Genomic DNA, 21,477 nt, shown 5'->3' with positions numbered 1-21,477 from the left:
TAGGCTGAGCAGCGGACTGAGCAGCTTCCCCACTAGCCTCCTTCACAGTCCCAGAAACACCAGCGTCCTTTTCCTTTTTCTTCTTCAAAAAGGATTGAAATCGGGAAGGATCGAGTAAAGGAGCTCGCCCACCTGTACAAAGAAAAGTAGCAAACAAATAAAGTAAATAAACAACAGAAAAGACAACAACTATCATTACCTATATAGGATTTCAGACCCTCATTGTCACCAGCATCATGCAATCGTAGGAGTTCAGGAATAGACAAACACACCCCATCAGCAAAACACTCTATCAAAAACTCTAACACACATTCCTCCTCCACACTACGCTCAGTAGCCTCAAGAATCTGACAGGGCTCCAAACACCAATACAACGGAAACCTCTCTATAAGCTCGTCATCAAGGTAAAAAGGGTAATCGGCCTCCTTCGACCGGACTTTCACAAACAAGGATTTAAAATTTTTAAAGGAAGACTTATAAAGTAAAAACAAAGAGAGACCAGGGTAACTACTTAGGCATACCCACTGCCCCTCCTAACCCCCTTGGACTGAAACAGTGAGAAAAATAAAGGAAGGGAACAAGGGAACGACAAAAATTCCATCAGACACTCGAAAGCACGAAGAAACGCCCAAGAATTTGGATGAAGTTGAGACGGTGCACAATTCAATTAAGTCAATACGTTACACTCAAATGAAGAAAAGGGAAATTTAACACCTAATTCCAACAGACAAGGTGTGTACATGTAAAAATACTCCCAATTCCCTCTTCTCTCAAATACCCTATCATCACTCAAACAATAAAGAAACTCAACACCTATACCAGAGCCCTCTCTTACGAAAACCAAACCCTCGAGCTCACGCAGCGATGAAGAATCAACATACGAAGATGATCGAGTCTTCACATTGTCATAAAGCCAATGGTACGGGTTATCTTTCTTCTCCTCAACAGCCGTTTTCTTTTCTTTCTCTCTCGCCATAACAAAAACAAAAATAAGCAGTAAAGTGAAGAAGGAACTAACCTCTGGAAGTCATACTCGAAGATATGAATGACAGAAGATGAAGAAACAAAGTACCAGTTCCAAAACTACAAACCAAATACTATTACCAGGCCCACTAACTTGGTGGAAAAATAAAAACATAACTGCTACAAATCTTGAAAAACCAAACACAAGGAAGGCGTATTAATCGCAGCGCGCCAAGCGAGGTAGAAAACCCATTGACCCCTAAAAGTACGAGCCCAACAAACAAAGCCCAACTTAAGCAAAAATCAACAAGAAACACCAAGCGCATAAAGCTTGCCTGCCCCCTAAACAGAGACAGACAAGCTTGGGGGTTATGATGTGTACCCCATAAACTCGGAGATAAGATCAGAACTAAAGACCGATCATAAAGATCGGAGACGAACGAACATATCTGAGATAACCACTTGACCAAAAACTAAGCATAAGTCAAACACTATCCACTAGCCGTTACCAACAGCAACGGAACTCACCAACCGAACCACGATTATTGGAACAAGCAAAGCACTTTGTTCACCTATAAAACCAAATCCAATAGCTCAGGAGAAAGAGGTCACAGAACTCACTCTAAGTTATTTCTCTTACTTTCTTATAACTCACATTCTTACTTGAGCGTCGGAGTGCTTTTTGCAGGTGCTCCTGCCGCCGTGTTTCATCGTGCCGAGGTCATCCTTGAAGGCTACCTTACGGACGACGTATAACTCTCCCAAGAGCCGAGCAGCCTCGATTGGAAGATACAGACCTCGGTCGAATCAGAACGGAACAGGGTGGAAATGGTATTTTACCATACTTCCTGTTCAATGCTATCATCTTTTCCTGCCATGCCAGACTTCTATTTTGTCACATGTTCTACCAGTAGCCTCACCGCACCGACATTCACTGCTCGGTCTTTGTTCTTCTTCAACGAGCTCAGCTTGGACGACTAGTGTTGTTCTTCTCGTGGCTGACGTCATTCATCAGCAGCAACACAAGTGTATTATGAGATCTGATCAAGAGAAAGAACACTCAACTTGGCCACACCTTACATCCTACTCCACCCAACCGCCGCAACATCCTCCCGCTCCAAGTCCCAAGATTGAGTACGTATAGCTTTTTGGTTCATCGCAGAAGATGGTAGTTTAGTCCTTTAATTAGAAATAATAATGTTGCAAAATAGACTTTTTAATAGAGGAAATCACACCAAATGAAGAAGAAGAAGTTAGGGTTGAAATGGTAACATTAATTTTTAGAGCCATGTTAAAGTGTATCTTGTTACTTAGGATATTTAATTAAAAATGTCACAAAAATTAGTGCTCGATCAAAATTGTCAAATATAATTAAACTTTAATAATTACTAAATTAATTTAAATTTTTAATAGTCAAATCTAAATTTTTTTATGAATGGAAATAATTATATATATAAACGATTAAATTGATATTCTAATTTCGGTCATGAAGTACTTTTGTTAAATAATACCACTTAATTTGAAGACCTGTTTATTTACGGGCGGTTTGGTTCAAGGGAAATAGGGAAGAAAGAAAATAAAGAGAAAGAAAATGAGTGAAAAATAAAATTTTTTATTGTTTGAATGATCCAAGAAAATTAAGAGGAGAAAAAAAATATAGTGTGGAGTCCATTTAAAAATTTTCTCTCCAACAATGAGATGAAAATGGATGAAAAAAAGTAAATAATAGTTTAATTATGAATTTGCCCTTTATTTAATATAAATTATAATTTTATATAATATAGATAAGAATATTAATGTAATTTTACTCAATATAACTTTTTCTCTTCTTATTTTTTTTTTCATCAAAAAAAAAAAAAGTTATCTTCTTATTTTTTTTCATTCATTTTTTTTTTCATTCAAATAACACACACAAAAATTTATTTTTCCTCTTATTTTCTTTCCTCTTATTTTTTTTCTTTCATTTTCTTTCTTTTTATTTTCTATTTTGCATCCAAATAATGCCTTAGTTAAACAAAGTTTATGTTAAATTGTCTTGATTTGACTGAAATATCAACGGGAAACTCAACCAAGCATATTGTTCTTTCACATCAAACCAATGAATTGAAACTAATAAAGTTCTTCATGTTTTGTCAATATCGATCAACTCATTACGTACGTCAGTACGTGGTTATACTCATAGAAGGGGTTAAGTTCCTTTATCATTCCAATGCCAAAAATAGAAAAAGAAAACGTTGAATCAATGTGTTAGAGCAGAGCACTTTCATTGAAAATTTTTCTCGAGTCCTTATTTATATTTATTGATTTTTTTTCTAAAATAAAATAAAAAAATATTATTTTTTAAAATTCTATTTTTTAATTTTAATTTTTTAAATGCGATTTTTTTATTCAAAACAAGTTCGTCGCATCCTGGTAAATTTTAATTCCTGCGAACTCCACTTCAAAAACTCAATTTTTTAAGCTTTACAGTGGAGAATGGCAATTATTATCATGGTCTCTAAAGTATATAAGAATATATAAGAGTACACAGGAATAAGTCATATTTTTATTAGAAAATTAATGGTTTTTTTTATTTATAATGAAAAAAATCTTTGTTAAATATGCCTTATTCCTGTGTATCTTTATATTTCTGGAGACGATGATAATGGTTGTCATTGCCGCCAATAATAGAAGTCATGGTTGTTACGTGTATTTTTGTATACTCCTATATACTCTTAGATACCATAATGATGACTTAAAAATTTGAGTTTCATGGATTTTAGAAAAAATTGAAGTGAAGTTCATCGGGAACTCTATAATTTTTTTAGAGTTCGCCTGTGTGTGACCAACTCGCCCTAAATAAAAAAAATCGTATTTGAGAGATTAAAGTTAAAAAATGGGGTTTTGAAAAATAATAAATTTTTTTGTTTTATTTCAATGAAAAAATCTATATTTTTTAGCATTGTAGATGTACAAAAAATCGTACAATATACCCTCTACGTGTTGAATAGGGAGATAACATGTGACCACTGCGTTCTCTATGACTCCCTTTGATAATAATAAACACAAAATAATGAACACAGATACAAAAATACAAAGAAACATAGTCATAAAGATACATAAATTTTATATTATGTTTAATAATAATGTACAAAACACATCTTTTTAACTCAAAAGTCAGATTTAACTTCAACCAAAATTATTTTACCACTAATTTTTACCACCACCACCACTATTACTACTGCTTTTATTACTTATTTTTCATTCTCAACAATTCAAATTATTAAAATTAACAACTTTAATTCAAACATCAGTTAAATAATTCAAATAAAAAAAATTGAAATAATTTTCTTCTAATTCTTTAAAAAAAAATAGAAACGGGAGCGAGAATGAGGATGATGGTTGTAGTCGTGAATGCAAAGACAGACAACAGGTGGCAGGTGGAATTGGTGTAGACTCACAGATCTGAAAAGGCAAAGCTAAAGAATGATAGAGGCGAGACAAAATCGCAATAATGACGATGATGGTGATGCGAACTGGAAATCATCAAATGTGTATCAATGAACTGGTAATGCAGTGTATGCGAGACAAATTCATAGAGGGTGCTGTCGTCGCCGAGTGGAACTGACTGTGGTGGCATCAAGAATCGTCGCCTGTGGAAGGTGAAGGTATACTCGTCGCTATCATCGTTTCTCTTCCCCTCGCCGTCGTCTCTCTCTGTCGCTGTCGAGCCCTCTCTCTGTCGCCGTCGAGCCCTCTCTCTGTGTCGCCGTTGAGCTCTCGATCTCTCTATGTCGCCGTCGAGCTCAATGACCGTTCCTCCAGTAAATATTGTTGCTTGAATTATTTTTACTTGTTTTTGTACTTTTGTTAATAATGCTGATTGAGTTGTTGGTTTTACAATTTTAGTGATCTTGATTTGCTGAGTTAATAGTATTGAATTACTGATTTTGATCATTTTTTATTATCCTGAGTTGTTGAGTTGTTGATTTTTTAAAATGATGTTGCTATGGTTTTCTGGTTTTCTGATTTGGGTATGGCTGATGTTGTAAGTGAGTGGCAAGTTCATGCGAAGGTTCAGGCTCCCTGAGAACGCCAAGATGGATCAGGTGAAGACATCCATAAAGAATGGTGTTCTTACTGCCACTGTTCCCAAGGCAGAAGTTAAGAAACCTGATGTTGAGCCTATTCAAATCATTGGTTAAACAATATAACTTTTCTTAATCCCCCTTCTGGTTTTCAAGCCTGTGTTTGGATTTTATTGTGAATTGTGATTGCTTAATATCTATGATGTTCATGTCCTAGAAATATAAATCATGTAGTAGTGGTAAGTAAGAAAGCAAAATTATTATGATATGAGATGTCATCAAGTATGTAGTGCATGAGATGTCATCAAGTATGTATTGCATGAATGGAATTTTTTCTGTGGCTGTGCTTTGAAAATCTTATCTATGATAAAAATCTTGAAACTAACAATTATGATTTTTGATGATTAGAGTTTTGTTTAGTTAAAAAAGGTGAAATTTTAAATTTTATTAGTATAGAAATTGTTGAATTTAAATATTTGAAATATATATTTAATTTTTAATAATTTTGTTTAAAATTTATTTAAAATCGGTTGAAACTCGATTAAACCCCGGTCGAACCATTAAACTAATGAACAGTTATCTTATCGGTTCATTGACCGGTCTGATTTTCGCAACCATGGAGAGAACATGTGTCCAACACGTGCTGTCTACGTGTCACATTGTTGATTTCACGTTTCTTGTGTGTTGTGTCTATATAACTTCAATATCCACTTATATGTAATTACATTAAATTAGTTCATTTTCATTCAAATCACCCAAAACTTTTTCATATCTAAAATTTTCACCCGAAAATAAAATAACTTAATATAGTTATGAAACTATTTTTTTCATAGTAATATTATTAAAATATATAAATTATAAAATAACATACTATTAAAAGTTAATAATACAAAAGAAAAAATAATTTTATAATCAACAACAATAATAAACATTCTCAATTCAAGTTTAACTAATTAACAATATTATTTTGACATTTTTTATTCTAAACACATGACAAAATTTTATTAGTCACTCAAAGTCCATACCCTGAAGCGCTTTGAGACTTAAGACCATTTTTAGTAAGGAACTCATCCAAGTTTCTAATTATGACCCATCTATCATAAAAAAATAACTCCACATTAACTTTTACGTCATAAATAGTAAATAGAAACTCAAAACATCTCTCTCTTCTCTGTTTGAAGGAATTAATTTTAGTCTCTGTTGTGGTCCTACTTAATTAATTAATTAAAATAATTAAAATTAATATAGTTACTATTTTTTTTACAATAATATTTGATAAAACTGTGAAAGAATAGAAAAAATGAAGAAACTTTTACTGATTGTTGATTGATTGAATTGAATTGTATTATGAAGGTAAAATTAAATATATATAGAGCATTGGCCTAAGAAAGATAAAAACAAATAAAGATAAGATAAGAACAACTAAAGATAAGATAAGATAAAATAATAAAGACTAAAATTGTAACTGAATTTATATATTCTGTTGGGCTAAATTTGTGGGCCACGAGACTTTTTTATTGTTGTCATAGGCTAAGGTGGAAGAGTAGTTTAATACGCCCCGCAAGCTAGTGGATGGAAGATGTCAATAATCCACAACTTGGATAAGTTCCGATGAAATTGTTGAGGAAGACGCGTCTGACGTGGTGATGCAGAGGGAGATGCGTGCGGCGGAACTACGGCTGCCGACGGCAAAAATATAAAAGGAGATGCTGTGCTTGAGCAGCGATCTTCAAAAAAAAAAAGAAAAAATAAGCACGTAAAGCGCAATAAGATTGATCTTTAGAGGGTGCGTATGGCGCAATAAGAGTGGTCTTCAAAGGGCGCGTAGAGCGCGATAAAACACTACAAGAAACATCGTTAAAATCGACAACTTAGCCATCGATAATATTAAAAATCGACGGCAAAATAGACGGCGACAGTGGTCACTATTAAGCTTGTCGATTTTTCAAAATTCGAATAAAATCGACGGCTTGTCTGGCCGTCGATAATAATTTAATAAAATCGACATTATTTCCGTCTATAATATGAGTTTGAGAATTTTACCTACTTACTAAAATCAACAACCTTGCCGTCGATATTATTATATAAAATCAACGTCATTTTTGTCGATATTTGATTCAATAAAATCGACAACATTACCGTCGATATTATTATATAAAATCGACGCCATTTCTTTCGATATTTGATTTAATAAAATCGACATAACTGCTGTCGATTTAATTATTTAGATACCAACAAAAAGCAACAACGCTACCGTCGATTTTAATAGCTATATTTGTTAATTATTTTTTCTATTTAAAAAATAGTAATCAAATAATAAAAATAAACTTTTAAATATAGAAATAAAATTTACAGAATATTAGATAACAGGTTGATTGATCGAAACCAAGAGGAAACAAGGGTTCTTGTGAACTAACTCTATCGGTTGGTTGATCGAGTTGTTCGACACTTCGAATCCAAGTCACTGGTAATTGACCCTTGAAGTCATGTTCGCCAAAGATAACGTCCGCGATTCCCAGTGCTTCGGAACCAGGCAACCAAGCAGCAACAAATGAATCAATCTTTTCCAACAACTATGGCTCTAAGAGTAAGGGTCTCCCGGATATCAGAATAACCAATGTTGGGATTTGTTCAACAACTAAGCTTATAATGTCAGGTCATTTCAGAATTGTCACCCAAGGACTCTGCATAAGGATGATATATTTTTGTTAGAAACCGAACCTGGACAAAGCAATTCAGTTAGGAATGATTAGACAAACCCTATGTACCATTCTCCTATGAATTAAACCTTAAGTAGCAAGTAAAAAAATTCAAAGGAAAAACTGCAAAACCATACAACTCAGGCTAATGGGTATAATTAAATCACCTTAGTGGTGTATTTATCTCAGACCATATAGGAAAATCAACATTCCACTTCATGGAGAAAGGAATTCGTGTTCATCAAAGACATTGTATTCAAGAATGTTTCTAAGTTATTATTGCAGTTTCAACAAGGAGCAGGATGAAGAAAAAGACAGAGAATGGAGCATAAGATCATTCAAGTAATTGCATTTCTTTAGGGTCTTATTCAAAAGCCATGTTCTTCAAAGGTAAAAATCTTAAAACTGAATACAGCTGATAAATATAGTTTGCATTATCGTTTCTTTTTGGTGAGTAACCATTCAGCAAAAACTAAACATTAAAACAATAATACAAAAATAGAAAAGCAAAAAAGCAATTAATAATTTGAGTACCTTTGGAGCAGCCATTGGATATTCTTCTGGCAAAAATAGTTCTAACTTGAAAACTCCACCTAATAAATACAAACAATAGGGTAGCATATCAGTTAGTTAAAGGATGCTAGTATTTTACAAAGAAATAATCTCATCAAACAATCCAGTTGGAACTGGTTAACCGAATCTATAACTTGAGAAGACTGATTAAAAAGAAAGATGGATAACATTGAATTTGTTTGGTCATCAAAATAAGATTTATTAAGAAGGTTGCTATTTTAACTTGTTCTAAATACCACATAAATGATTTTATGACTCATATATTCAACTATTCTCATATCATCAACATTATTCTTACCTCTAATAACGTGACTGTTCTCCATTTCTTCATTATTTGGCTCACCACATATGAGATAAACTGATGTCTTCTTCACAACAAATTCTGTCCCATAAACAACAATCACAATCTCAACTCTGTTTCCGGATTCCAAACTTGAAATTATGCTTTGCCACACGTCATCTTCAACAGAAGCTAGTGTGTCACACTTATATACTTGAATAGTAGATTTTGTGTAATTTATTATCAAGCACATTGTCATTGTCTTCAAGTCATGTCCATTCCCGTGAGGGACATTGAAAATTATAGAAGTACCATCAGAATTGAAGGTCAACCAATCAGAATAATTGTCACCCGGCAACAAATAATTGTCATGCTCATTGGTGCTCAGTTTCTGAAAAGAAAAATCCATAAAATCTTAATCAATAATTAATTAAACAATTAACAAAATGATGTTCTAATGTCTGAATTCTTGTTGCTAATTAAAAACAGAGGCACTAAATTTGGTTCCACAATAGAATCTATCTTATGGTTACACATTTTTTCTTTGGCTCTAAAACAAAGACTTGTGCAATCTTCCAAATTGATCAAAAGAATGCATTTGAGATGTTCAATGGTTTCTGAAACTGCAATCAAACATGGACAGTCATTTAGTAACAACTTTTCAAGACTAGGCAAGAATGAGAAGTTAGGGGTTTGTGTCAAGTGCTGGGAATGGCTAAGATTGAGGATTTTTAACCTCTCAAGGAACTGAAAGAAAGAAAGAAAGAAAGAAAGAAAGAAAGAAAGAAAGAAAGAAAGAAAGAAAAACTGAGATAAATTATGAAAGAAGTTTGAGAGCCACCGTGACTGCGGTGCAAGACAAAATATTATTATCATCATTACATTATATATATACTAATATGCAATTAATTACTTGCAACCCTCTCTGCGGATTCTTACCCTACTTTTATATAACTAATATCATGCAAATTGATCAACTAAAAGAACCTCTTGCTTTACTGTTTTTTCCTCTGTCTAATAATTTGTTTTAATTAACTATTTCATCAATATTGCAGTGCAATTCAGTCTGGTAAGCCAGCATTGAAAGGGATTTAAATTTCAAAATATAATTTAGTTTTGACAAGCTAGATTCCACATTAACCAAAGCAAAATAAACAAACGCAATTAGGTTTAACAAACTAGTTGAGCTGAAGTAATGTGATCAATTGATTACGCTAATTAGGTTTAACAAATGCATATTCAAAATTTCATGATGAAAATAGAAGATACAAAAATTGCAAAAATAAATATAATAATCAGAAGAAGCTACGATGGTGACGTGCTCTGGCGACGAAGAAGAAGAACTTACATGCAGATTCACAAATAACAATGTGATAGAGTGATAGAGAGAGAGCGAGAGAGAGGAACGTACACGAAGAGGATGGCGTGGCGGCGGGCTCGGTGGAGGAGAAGGAGAAGAAGCTCTGCTCTCTGACTCTCTCCGTGACCGTGACTTCGTCTCTGCTCTCTACTCTCAGGCATTGGCAGAGAAGAAGCCTCACTCTGAACCCTGATTGTCTGAAGGATTGGGGTTAAATTTTGGGGAAAATGAGTGAAACAAGGGACGCGGGAAGCAAACGCGGGAGTGATGTTTTTTGGGATAAAAATCGATGGCTATCTCGTCGATTTTAATTAAAATAAAAATCAACACTTTTGCTGTCTATTTTATATAATAAATCTACACCGTTCATTTCGCTTATAAAAGAAATCTCTATCGTCTAAATTTATCGACGACAAAAATGGTCGATATTTTAATTATTAAAATAGACAACCAGTCCGGCGATTTTAAAGGAAAAAATATCAACTTCTATTTCGTCGGTAATGTGACGATAGTATTAAGGCATTAGAAGGTTGCCAAAATAATAGACGACATCGTCGTCGATTTTAATATTTTATTTGTAATCATCCCTTTTCTATTTTATCGACGACAAGCCATCGAAAAATATCGACATAAAACTTGACCGTCGATTTTTGGCATCGATAATTACACTATTTCTTGTAGTGAAAAAAAGAGGGCACGTGGAGCGCAATAAGAGTGCAGATGGAACTGCTATAATAGATGCAGATTGAACTGCTGAAACAGAATGCAGACATGACTGCTGAAACAGAATACAGACGAAACTTCCAGAAGAAGGTGGAGATGAAACTGCTAGAAGAAGGCCCAAACAGGCCATAGTAACTACTCCATGAATGATAGTTGTTTCCTGTTAGAACAAGTGTAACCAAGACTGTTGTTGGATTTTTACTTGGATTGACGTAATAGAGATTGGTTGGATTTTGAGCTAAATTAAAAGATTGATTATTCATCGTGGGAGGAGGTTGAAAAAGAAGTAGGGTGATTTTTTTATCGGAAAGATGAAAGCTTATGTATCCTCTTTAAAGAGGATACCAAGGCTCTGATACCATGATAAAACTTTGAAAGAATAGAAAAAGAATAGAAAAGATGAACAAACTTTTATTGATTGTTGATTGATTGAATTGAATTGAATTGTATTATGAAGGTAAAACTAAATATATATAGAGCATTGGCTTAAGAAAGATAAAAGAAAATAAAGATAAGATAAGAACAACTAAAGATAAGATAAGATAAAATAATAAAGACTAAAATTGTAACTGAATTTATGTATTATGTTGGGCTGAATTTGTGGGCCACGAGACTTCTTTATTGTTGTCATGGGTTAAGGTGGAAGAGTAGTTAAATAGTATTATTTAAATTCAAAAATAATTCACTATTAAAAAAATATTAATATTAAAAAATTATATATAACAATAATACACAATATATAATTCAAGATTAAACTAATTTGTAAAATTATTTAATATAAAGAAAAACATAGTTAAGCTTTATAGTTGACAACCAGCATTATGAAATTACCATATGAGTTCAATCAAGTCCTCTTTCAACTGTCTATGTTGCTGCCTGTTTCGAAGTTGGGCATTTTTAGAGAAATTAATGGTATGGTGCAAAATCTTTCTCTTCCAATTGAGGTTGTGATAAGCCGTTTTGCAACGGCTAGTTTTTCAGCAGCTAGTAATTTCCTGTCTAAATTTAAAACGGCTAGTTTTACAACGATCACTTTCATAAACAATAATCGCATAATAATATTAACTAATTTTAAAAGTTACATCACAAATGAATAAAACATACTACATCACATATGGTAACACACATTAAAAATAAAACAGACTACTTGACTTTATGCATACAAGGAACCATTAAGTAAACCACTTATTAATTATTTTCTCACATGCAATCTCATGAAGAGTTCGTCGTTTTTCACTCATTGTAGACGTGTCAGCATTAAGTATTTGCATATTCATTCTCTTTCCCTTTCCTTAGCCATCCTTTCCATTTCCCTTTCCTTTGCATTTATCTCCATTTCTTTAATATACGAGTTTGTAATTCTTATTCTTTCATCGCCGCTTAAATTTGTAACTCATTTTCTTTGATTTCCATCATCTTTTCTCTTCTCTTTTTTTTCCTATACATTAGTTTTTTTCTCTAACATTCTTAATATCTTCCATGAGAGATAGTTTCTTAGCAACTGATGATTTTTTTTCGATAAGATCTTCAGACATTTATGTTTTTTCTTACCATTTCTCTTGCTCTTCTTTAATCCTTGTGGGCGACGGGAGAATCCGCACCCGTTTTCTCAGCCAATGATGTTTTTGGATTTAATGATGATGAGTATGCTTCAGTTGCATTGACTTTGGTTCTCTTTGAGCTTTTACTTTGTGTAGGTAGTTGGCTTCTTCATTTTTGCTCCAGACAAAACATATTCCAATGCCTCTCAAAAGTGAATTTTTGACAATAATTTGTGGAATAAAGCTTATAGGCTAATTCCTTTATATCATCAGCGTTCGAACCACTCCTTATGTTTCGACTAGCTTGATCGTAACAACCAGCAAGTTGTGCAACTATCTTGTTGATCTTATACCATAGTTTCTTACATTCAACTACTCCCCCTGTCATGTCGACGCAAAATTCTACATAGTAGCTGTGAATTCGACTCATAATGTTTCGCCTTTTTTATCGGTACCAACTATAGGGTCAGTTGGAACATTCAACCATGCACTGATTAACATCTCATCTTCTTTCCATTGTCAATGTTGAATACTATCTTGCCTCCGATTTTCAATGTCATCATCATTAAGGTCGATAGTATCTAATCCACGAGGATTGACAAAATCTGAATATTACAAATTTGGATTAGATTGTATCAAAGTCTGAGGGGATGAGTTCGAAAAGTTACCAACACCTGATGAATTATGTCTAAATGGTTAGTATTTTAAATTTTATAAATGAAAATAAACAACCTATCCAAAAATTATTTTGTAATATATAAAAATTAAATTAATTTTTTTATGTAAAAAAATTTAATTAATTATAATTTAATATAACAATATACATAATATTCAATAATGATTTAATATAATTATTTATATTAATTATAATTTAAATAATTAATATAAATTATAAATTAAATAGAGATATAATTATTTAATATAATTATTTAAATAATAATTAATTAAATAATTAAATCATAATTAATTTATTAATAATTATATTAAATAATTATTATGATTAATTATTTATTTATTTAATATAATTATAATTTAATATAATTATTTATTTTAAAGATAACTTACCTATCATTGGACACACAAGTCCTTTTGAGGAGGAATTTCCTCTTCTCGAAGCTGGCGCGGAAACTCTATTTCTCTCCTCTTCAATGGTTGGAGTTCTTTTGTGTTAAAAAAAGTGATTTGAAAACTTCTCCATTGGAGTTGCTCTAAGAGAGTCTCCGGCAAAGTCCTCCTCTAACACCTAAAAGTAGGCTCCTCTCACTTTTATGTCAGAATAGGGTTTCACTTTTTACACCATTGGAGTTGGATGTGTTCTTAGACCAACTCCAACTGTGAGTGCCTTGAAAACTTTTCTGACACAAACGAGTTCCTCTCCGTTGGAGAGAAATAGAATTGGTCCTTACACAAGTTTCGATGGAACTAAGTCCCTCTGAATAGGGACTGGATATGGCCAATAATAACTTGCCATTTGGTAAGTTATTATTTAAATAAATAATTATATAAAATTTTAATTAATTATATTAAATAATTATATTATAATAAATAATTATATTAAATAATTAAATAATACTTAATTTAGTAATAATTATAATAATTAATTATATTAAATAATTATATTGTTATTTACTTAATAATTTATATTAAATAAATAATAATTAAATCGTAAGTAATTTATTAATAATTATAATAATTAATTAGATTAAATAATTAAATTTCTATTTAATTAATAATTTATATTAATTATTTATGTCATAATTAATATTGAATATTATTTATATTATTATATTAAATTAGCAGTTGTAAAATTAGCCGTTGAAAACTAACCGTTACTATGTTATTGTTATTATTAATAAATTAATATTTTGTTACTCTATATATACCACTTAGATACACTTCTATTCTCATACTTTCTACTACTCTTCTTCATCTTCTTCCAAGTTTACGAAATCAAAGTTCTGCTAATATTATTTTTTGTTCGAAAAAATGGATCCAAACCAACTCAACTCTTTTTTCAATTATTTACAAAACTTTTCTCAAATTTCAAATACCCAACAATCTCAAACCTCAAACTCTAAAGTTCCAAATCAAAACTTCACACTACCGAATACATTTCAAAATCCAAATCCACAAATTCTTTCTAATTTCAATTTTCAAGCTCCTTATAATAATCAATTTCCTGTATTCCAACCGCAAAATCAAAATTCACAAACACCACATTTTCCATTTTCTTCCATATTTAACCCCTCTATCGAAAATGTTAGTCCAACTTCTTTGTCGTGGCTTTCCTGGCATGTTGGGTAGCATTGACTGTATGCATTGGCAATGAAAAAATTGTCCAAAGGCGTGGAAAGATATGTACATGAGTGGTTATCGTGGGATTGCAACCATAGTACTTGAGGTTGTAGCATCTTCAGACCTTTGGATATGGCATGCGTTCTTTGGAGTTTCTGGTTCAAATAACGATATCAACGTGTTAGATCGTTCTCCAGTGTTCGATGATATTCTAAATGGTATTTATCCTGAATGAGCCATATTTGTCAAATCAATCTCAAAGCCACAAGGGGAGAAACGCAAGTTATTTGCACAATACCAAGAAGGACAAAGAAAAGATGTGGAGCGAGCATTCGGAGTGTTGCAAGCACGATTTGCAATTATACGTGGTCCAGCTCACTTTTGGGAAAAGAAAAAGCTTGCCAACATAATGAGAGTTTGTATTATATTGCATAATATGATTGTTGAGGATGAAAGAGACACTTATGCAGGAAATTTTGCTCAAGACTTAGAGTATGATGATGTCGAAAATGGCTTATCACAACCTCAGTTGGGAGAAGAAGATTTTGCACTATACCATCAATTTCTCCAAAGAAATGCCTAACTTCGAAATAGACAGCAGCATAGACAATTGAAAGAGGACTTGATTGAACATATATGGCAATTTCACAATGCTTGTCGTCAACTATAGAGTTTAATTATGTTTTACTTTGTATTAAGTAATTTTACAAATTAGTGTAATCCTGAATTATATATTATGTATTATTGTTATATATGAATTTATTTAATATTAATATCTTTTAATAGTGAATTATTTTTAATTTTATAAATTTAAATTATATTATGTTACGGCCTGGCCCAAACCCTCTGCTGGCTTGGGCCGACCCGATCTTCACCTGACCCGGGCGGTCAGGGATAGGGCACTCCATCGCCGACCCGGACACGCGTCTGTAACAGCTCACCCACAGCTGTGAAGGGAGCGCCTCGAGAATAGTGGGCCTGCCTTTACAGGGCCTACCTCTGACAATATATAAGGGGAAGATTGGCTCTTCCCCCGAGGTACGTCACATATCACATCACCCTTTCCGCCTACACATTTACTGACAAGAGCGTCGGAGTGTCTTCGCAGGTGGCACCCCCCCTTTTTTACACAAAGTACTCGGGACCTCGCACATCTCTGACCGGCAGTCCACGACCTGACGAGCCCCTACCATCTCCCAGGATCTTCACCCGAACCGACCGGTAACCGACTTACTGAACATTGGCGCCGTCTGTGGGGACTCGTCCATGGACTTCGTGCTAGTCGAAACGGAGACAGGCCGTGAGGCCGTACCCGGAGGCGACGCCGCCAGGACGGGAACCCGACAACATCCAAGGTCACCTCCGAGGGACGCAACCCAATCACATGAGAGACGCCCCTTTAGGGGGACCGGAGACAACCACGCCAGAATAATGCAAGAGCTACGCCACAGGATGCAAGACTTGGAGCGCTGGCTAGCAGATAGGGAACGCGACCAATACACCCCAAAGCAGAGTCACTCCCGCTCTCGCTCCAGGAGTCGCTCCAGGCGCACGCCTAGCCCCCAAGCTGAATCCGAAAGCACCGGGGGGAGAGGGCGCGCGAGAAGACGTCATGACCCCGTCATTTACGCCAGACGCGAGAGGCAGCGTACCAGGAACCGCGGAAATGAGGACACTTGTCGGGAAAGTGACGAGGGAAGAACGACGGGAACACGAGGACCCGTAATAATGGGAGCGACCCCATTCCACCGTTCCATACTCGAAGTCCGGCTACCAAAACACTTTGACAAGCCAACGGACATGAGGTACGACGGAACGCAAGACCCATTGGAACACCTCACGGCCTTTGAGGCCAGGATGAACCTAAAAGGAGTGGGAGACGAGGTAAGGTGCCGTGCTTTCCCGGTCACCCTAGCGGGACCTGCAATACGGTGGTTCAATAACCTCTCGCAGGGCTCGGTGACCCAATTCTCCGACATCAGCCACTCCTTCCTGGCTCAGTTCACGACCAGGATCGCCAAAGCCAAGCATCCGATCAATTTGCTGGGAGTGACCCAGAGAGCCGGGGAGCCGACCAGGAAATACCTAGATCGTTTCAACGACGAATGCTTGGAAATTGATGGGCTGACGAACTCGGTGGCGAGTTTGTGCTTAACGAATGGGCTCCTGAATGAATACTTCAGAAAGCACCTTACCACGAGGCCGGTATGGACCATGCAGGAGATCCAGTGCGTGGCTAAGGAGTACATTAACGACGAAGAAGTCAGCAGGGTCGTGGCTGCCAATAAACGGCAACCCCCCTACAACCAAGCCCGACACTACGAGGGTGGAGAAAAATAGAAGGAACACGCCAGAGACGGCGGTCCGAGCAAGGCGCCAAAGCCATTTTCCCGAGTCGGGAAATTCACCAACTATACCCCCCTCACGGCTCTGATCACGAAAGTTTACCAACAGATAGCCGAGAAAGGGATACTATCGAGACCCCGACCTCTGAAGGACAGGACGGGGGGAAACAAGAGCCTTTACTGCGAATATCACAAGGGATACGGGCACAAGACCCAAGACTGCTTCGATCTGAAGGACGCCCTGGAACAAGCAATCAGGGACGAAAAGCTTGCCGACTTCTCCCATCTCATAAGGGAACCAAGGAGACGGAATCGAGATCACGATGGCGATGACAGGCCCCGGGCGACAAGACGACGTCAAGAACCAGAGGGGGACGACCACGGTCTCACGGTGGTGAACGTAGTAACAGCGAGAAATTCCGCCCCGAGGTCGAAATCGGCGCAGAAGAAAGACGCCAAGGTCCTGGCGGTCTCCTCCTCATTCGCTAGAAGTTCCCGGGGACTCCCATCCATCTCCTTCGGCCCCGAAGACCAGTGGTTTAACGAGGTACTGGAAAGTCCCCCATGGTTATCACGGCCAGAGTGGGAACCGGACTCGTCAAACGGATCCTAGTAGACACGGGAGCGGACTCGACCAGCATGTTTCGCAACGTTTTTGATGCCTTGGGACTGCGTGACGCCGATCTGGCGACCCACCAGCACGGCGTGGTAGGGCTGGGAGACCACTTCATCAAGCTAGATGGGATCATCTCACTCCCGACCTCCCTGGGACAAGAACAGAGGCGAAGGATGATAATGGCCGATTTTGTTGTCTTACGAGACTCCACAGCTTACAATATCATCCTGGGGAGAAAAACCATCAACGACCTTGGGGCAGCGATCAGTACGAAGCTTCTCGTAATGAAGTTTGTTACTGATGACGGATTCGTAGGGTCCATCAGAGGAGACTTAGAAACGGCAGTCGCTTGCGACCACGCCAGCCTCTCTCTCAGGAAAAAGTCCAAAGAAGCAACGGGGGTTTTCCTTGCCGACCTGGACGCCATGATAGATGATAGGCCCAGACCTGAGCCAGAAGGGGACTTGGAAAAATTTAGGGTCGGTGACGGGGACGAGAAGTTCACATTCATAAATAGAAACCTTCCCCATGAATTAAAAGAACCTTTGATGGAGATTATCAGAGCCAATGCCGACCTCTTCGCCTGGACACCAGCCGACATGCCAGGAATAGACCCCAGCTCATGCCACACCATCTGGCCGTCAGGCCGGAGGCCAAGCCAGTGGCCCAGAGGAGGAGGAAAATGTCACAGGAAAGGGCAGAGGAGGAGGCCAGGCAGACGGCCAGCTTACTCGAAGCAGGGTTCATCCGAGAACTGGACTACTCGACTTGGCTGTCGAATGTGGTTTTGGTGAAAAACACAGTAGGAGGTGGAGAATGTGTGTAGACTATTCAGACCTCAACAAGGCATGCCCTAAAGACTGCTATCCCCTGCCCAACATTGACGCACTCGTCGACGCAGCGGCGGGGTACCGGTATCTGAGCTTCATGGACGCCTACTCTGGGTACAATCAGATACCGATGCACCGACCCGACGAGGACAAAACGGCATTCATAACGCCAGGAGGGATCTATTATTACAAGGTAATGCCATTTGATCTGAAAAATACTGGCGCCACATACCAGAGACTGATGAATAAGATATTCAATGAGCTCATAGGCAAGACAGTAGAAGTCTACGTGGACGACATCCTCGCGAAAACCGCACGGCCCGACGATCTCCTAAGCGACTTGGGGAGCGTGTTCGCCTCCCTCCGACAACACGGCATGAGGCTCAACCCGCTCAAATGCGCCTTCGCCATGGAGGCCGGGAAGTTCCTGAGATTCATGATCACCCAAAGAGGAGTAGAGGCCAATCCTGAAAAATGCCAAGCGATCCTCCAGATGAGGAGCCCGGGTTTTATCAAAGACGTCCAACGGTTGGCAAGAAGACTGACGGCGTTATCCCGCTTCCTAGGCGCATCGGCAGCAAAAGCCCTACCCTTCTTCAATCTGATGAAAAAGGGGATAGCGTTCGAATGGACGCCAGCGTGTGAGGAAGCGTTCAATCACTTCAAGGAGATCCTAGCAACGCCTCCGGTGCTCGGAAAGCCTAAGGCCGGAGAGCCACTCTACCTCTACCTAGCAGTAACAGAGGAAGCACTTGCAGCAGTGCTCGTAAGAGAAGAAGGAAAAGCTCAGCAACCAGTTTACTTTGTAAGCAAGGCTCTACAAGGAGCAGAGTTGAGGTACAGCAAACTGGAAAAACTGGCGCTGACACTCCTAACCTCCTCCCGAAGGTTGAGGCAATACTTCCAGGGTCACCGTATAGTCATAAGGACAGATCAAGCAATTCGCCAAGTACTCCAAAAATCTGATTTGGCCGGCAGGATGATGACCTGGGCCATCGAGCTCTCCCAATACGACTTGCAGTACGAGCCCCGGCATGCGATTAAGGCACAGGCAATGGCAGATTTCTTGGTAGAGGTGACCGGTGATCCCCCCGAGGAAGCGGGCACACGGTGGAGGCTCCACGTAGATGGGGCCTCCAACCAGACGTCCGGGGGAGCCGGGGTCATTTTAGAAAGCCCGGCGGGGGTCATTTACGAGCAATCGACCAAGTTCGAGTTCCCTGTGTTGAACAATCAAGCGGAATACGAAGCCCTCTTAGGTGGACTAACGTTAGCTCGTGAGGTCAGAGCAGCAAGGCTGGAGGTATGCAGCGACTCACAAGTTGTCACCTTACAAGTAAACGGAAGCTATCAAGCCAGGGACCCCCTTCTACAAAAATATTTGGAAAAGGTGAGAGAATTGACAAGAAAGTTCCAAGAGGTCACGGTCCAACACGTTCCAAGAGAAAGGAACACACGGGCCGATCTCCTGTCCAAACTAGCAAGCACGAAGCCAGGAGCGGGTAACCGGTCTCTCATCCAGGGCATGGTAAAAGAACTAACCGTCGCCCTCCATTTGACGAAGTCAAGCCCCTCCTGGCTGGACCCCATCACGGACTTCCTGGAACTTGGCAAGTTACCTGACGATGAGAAGGCGGCCAAAACATTGAGAAGGGAGGCAGCCAGATACGCAATCATACAAGGGCAACTGTTCAGAAAGGGGCTTAGCCAACCCCTGTTGAAGTGCTTACATCCCGACCAGACGGACTATGTACTTAGAAAAGTCCACGAGGGATGCTGCGGCCACCACATTGGGGGCAAGTCCCTAGCGAGGAAGCTCATCCGAGCTGGATATTACTGGCCATCGATGATGAAAGACTCCAGGGAATTTGTTAGAAAATGCGTAAAGTGTCAACAAAATGCCAACTTCCACAAGGCCCCAGCTTCTGAGCTAAGCCTGCTGACATCTACACGACCTTTCGCCCAATGGGGAGTTGACCTTTTAGGACCTTTTCCGGTTGGCCTAGGACAAGTCAAATATCTTATAGTGGCCATCGACTACTACACTAAATGGATAGAGGCTGAGCCACTGGCCAGCATATCTTCCTCCAATTGTAGGAAGTTCATGTGGAGACAGGTGATAACCCGTTTCGGTATCCCGGAGGTCGTCATCTCGGACAATGGGACGCAATTCACGGACAAGAAGTTCACGGAGTTCCTCACCGGCCTAGGAATAAAACAGAAATTCTCCTCAGTGGAACACCCCCAGACAAACGGACAAGTAGAGTCCGCAAACAAAGTCATCCTGCTTGGTCTCAAGAGGCACTTAGACAACAAGAAAGGTGCATGGGCCGACGAGCTGGCTTCGGTCCTCTGGTCCTACCGAACAACCGAACAAAGCGCTACGGGAGAAACCCCTTTTCGCCTAACGTGCGGGGTCGACGCGGTGATACCCGTCGAAATCGGCGAGCCGAGTCCACGGCTACTGCTCGCAGGGGTAGACGAAGGGTAGAAAAGGACCTGGTGGAAGAGACCAGGGAGATGGCCCACTTATCCGAGACAGCATTGAAACAAAGGATAGCTTTGCGCTACAACACTAAAGTCCTCAGAAGGGATTTTGAGGAAAGAGACCTCGTCCTACGACGCAACGACGTCGGTCTACCGACCCCGGGAGAAGGAAAACTGGCGGTGAATTGGGAAGGCCCCTACATGATCAAAGAGGTGCTCGGTAAAGGCGCCTACAGGCTGGAAAAACTCGACGGCAGGGATATCCCGAGAACCTAGAACGCGGTTAACCTGAGGAGGTTTTATTCATAGCTTGGGCTCACCGACCAACCGACCCGATGAGCCGGGTAGAGTTTTGCTTTGATCAAATGTTAATTCCCAGTTATTCGCTTTTATCAAATGCCTTTTGTGTTCATAAACATTGTCTAGATAACGACTAATTCTTACTTGTCCAAACTCTTCCATTTATTTTCTTTCACGAGGTCGCAATCGTAAACAGCAACCCGGGACTGATCACCCCGGGAGGCCAGCGGAACCACGGCCATATCAAACGGCTTCATAAATAAAACCGCAACGGTTCCAATCGAATTACCAGCGCAAACGGCAAAACGGGCACAAGCAATAAGCCCGCCTCAAAAAAACGGTAACAAAAGTAAAATGACAAGCAAAATAAACGGTAATAACGACAAGTCGACCAAGCG

General features: G+C 38.3%; 1 protein-coding gene across 1 annotated transcript; it reads right to left on the bottom strand.

Annotated features, from left to right (window-relative positions):
- Positions 1-7,682: 7,682 nt before the first annotated feature.
- LOC148566969 (uncharacterized) lies at positions 7,683-8,841 on the bottom strand. Its single transcript, XM_088483408.1, has 3 exons — positions 8,601-8,841; positions 8,264-8,322; positions 7,683-7,751 (listed from the first exon to the last, which is right to left on the bottom strand). The coding sequence occupies exons 1-3, from the start codon at positions 8,839-8,841 to the stop codon at positions 7,683-7,685; spliced, it is 369 nt and encodes a 122-aa protein (XP_088339534.1).
- Positions 8,842-21,477: the final 12,636 nt, after the last annotated feature.

The sequence above is a fragment of the Arachis ipaensis genome, chromosome B4 (assembly GCF_059453495.1).
Source record: "Arachis ipaensis isolate K30076 ecotype BB chromosome B4, ASM5945349v1, whole genome shotgun sequence".
Lineage (NCBI taxonomy): Eukaryota > Viridiplantae > Streptophyta > Magnoliopsida > Fabales > Fabaceae > Arachis > Arachis ipaensis.
This window is presented reverse-complemented; position numbering and strand designations above follow the sequence as displayed.

What these genes read in the sequence shown, in the direction of transcription:
- LOC148566969 (XM_088483408.1), bottom strand. Translation starts at nt 8,841, where the DNA reads ATGACAATGTGCTTGATAATAAATTACACAAAATCTACTATTCAAGTA. An exon ending in GAACAGTCACGTTATTAGAG is followed by an intron (nt 8,323 to 8,600) that starts GTAAGAATAATG and finishes TGTATTTATTAG; the next exon opens with GTGGAGTTTTCAAGTTAGAA. An exon ending in ATCCAATGGCTGCTCCAAAG is followed by an intron (nt 7,752 to 8,263) that starts GTACTCAAATTA and finishes TGCTTTGTCCAG; the next exon opens with GTTCGGTTTCTAACAAAAAT.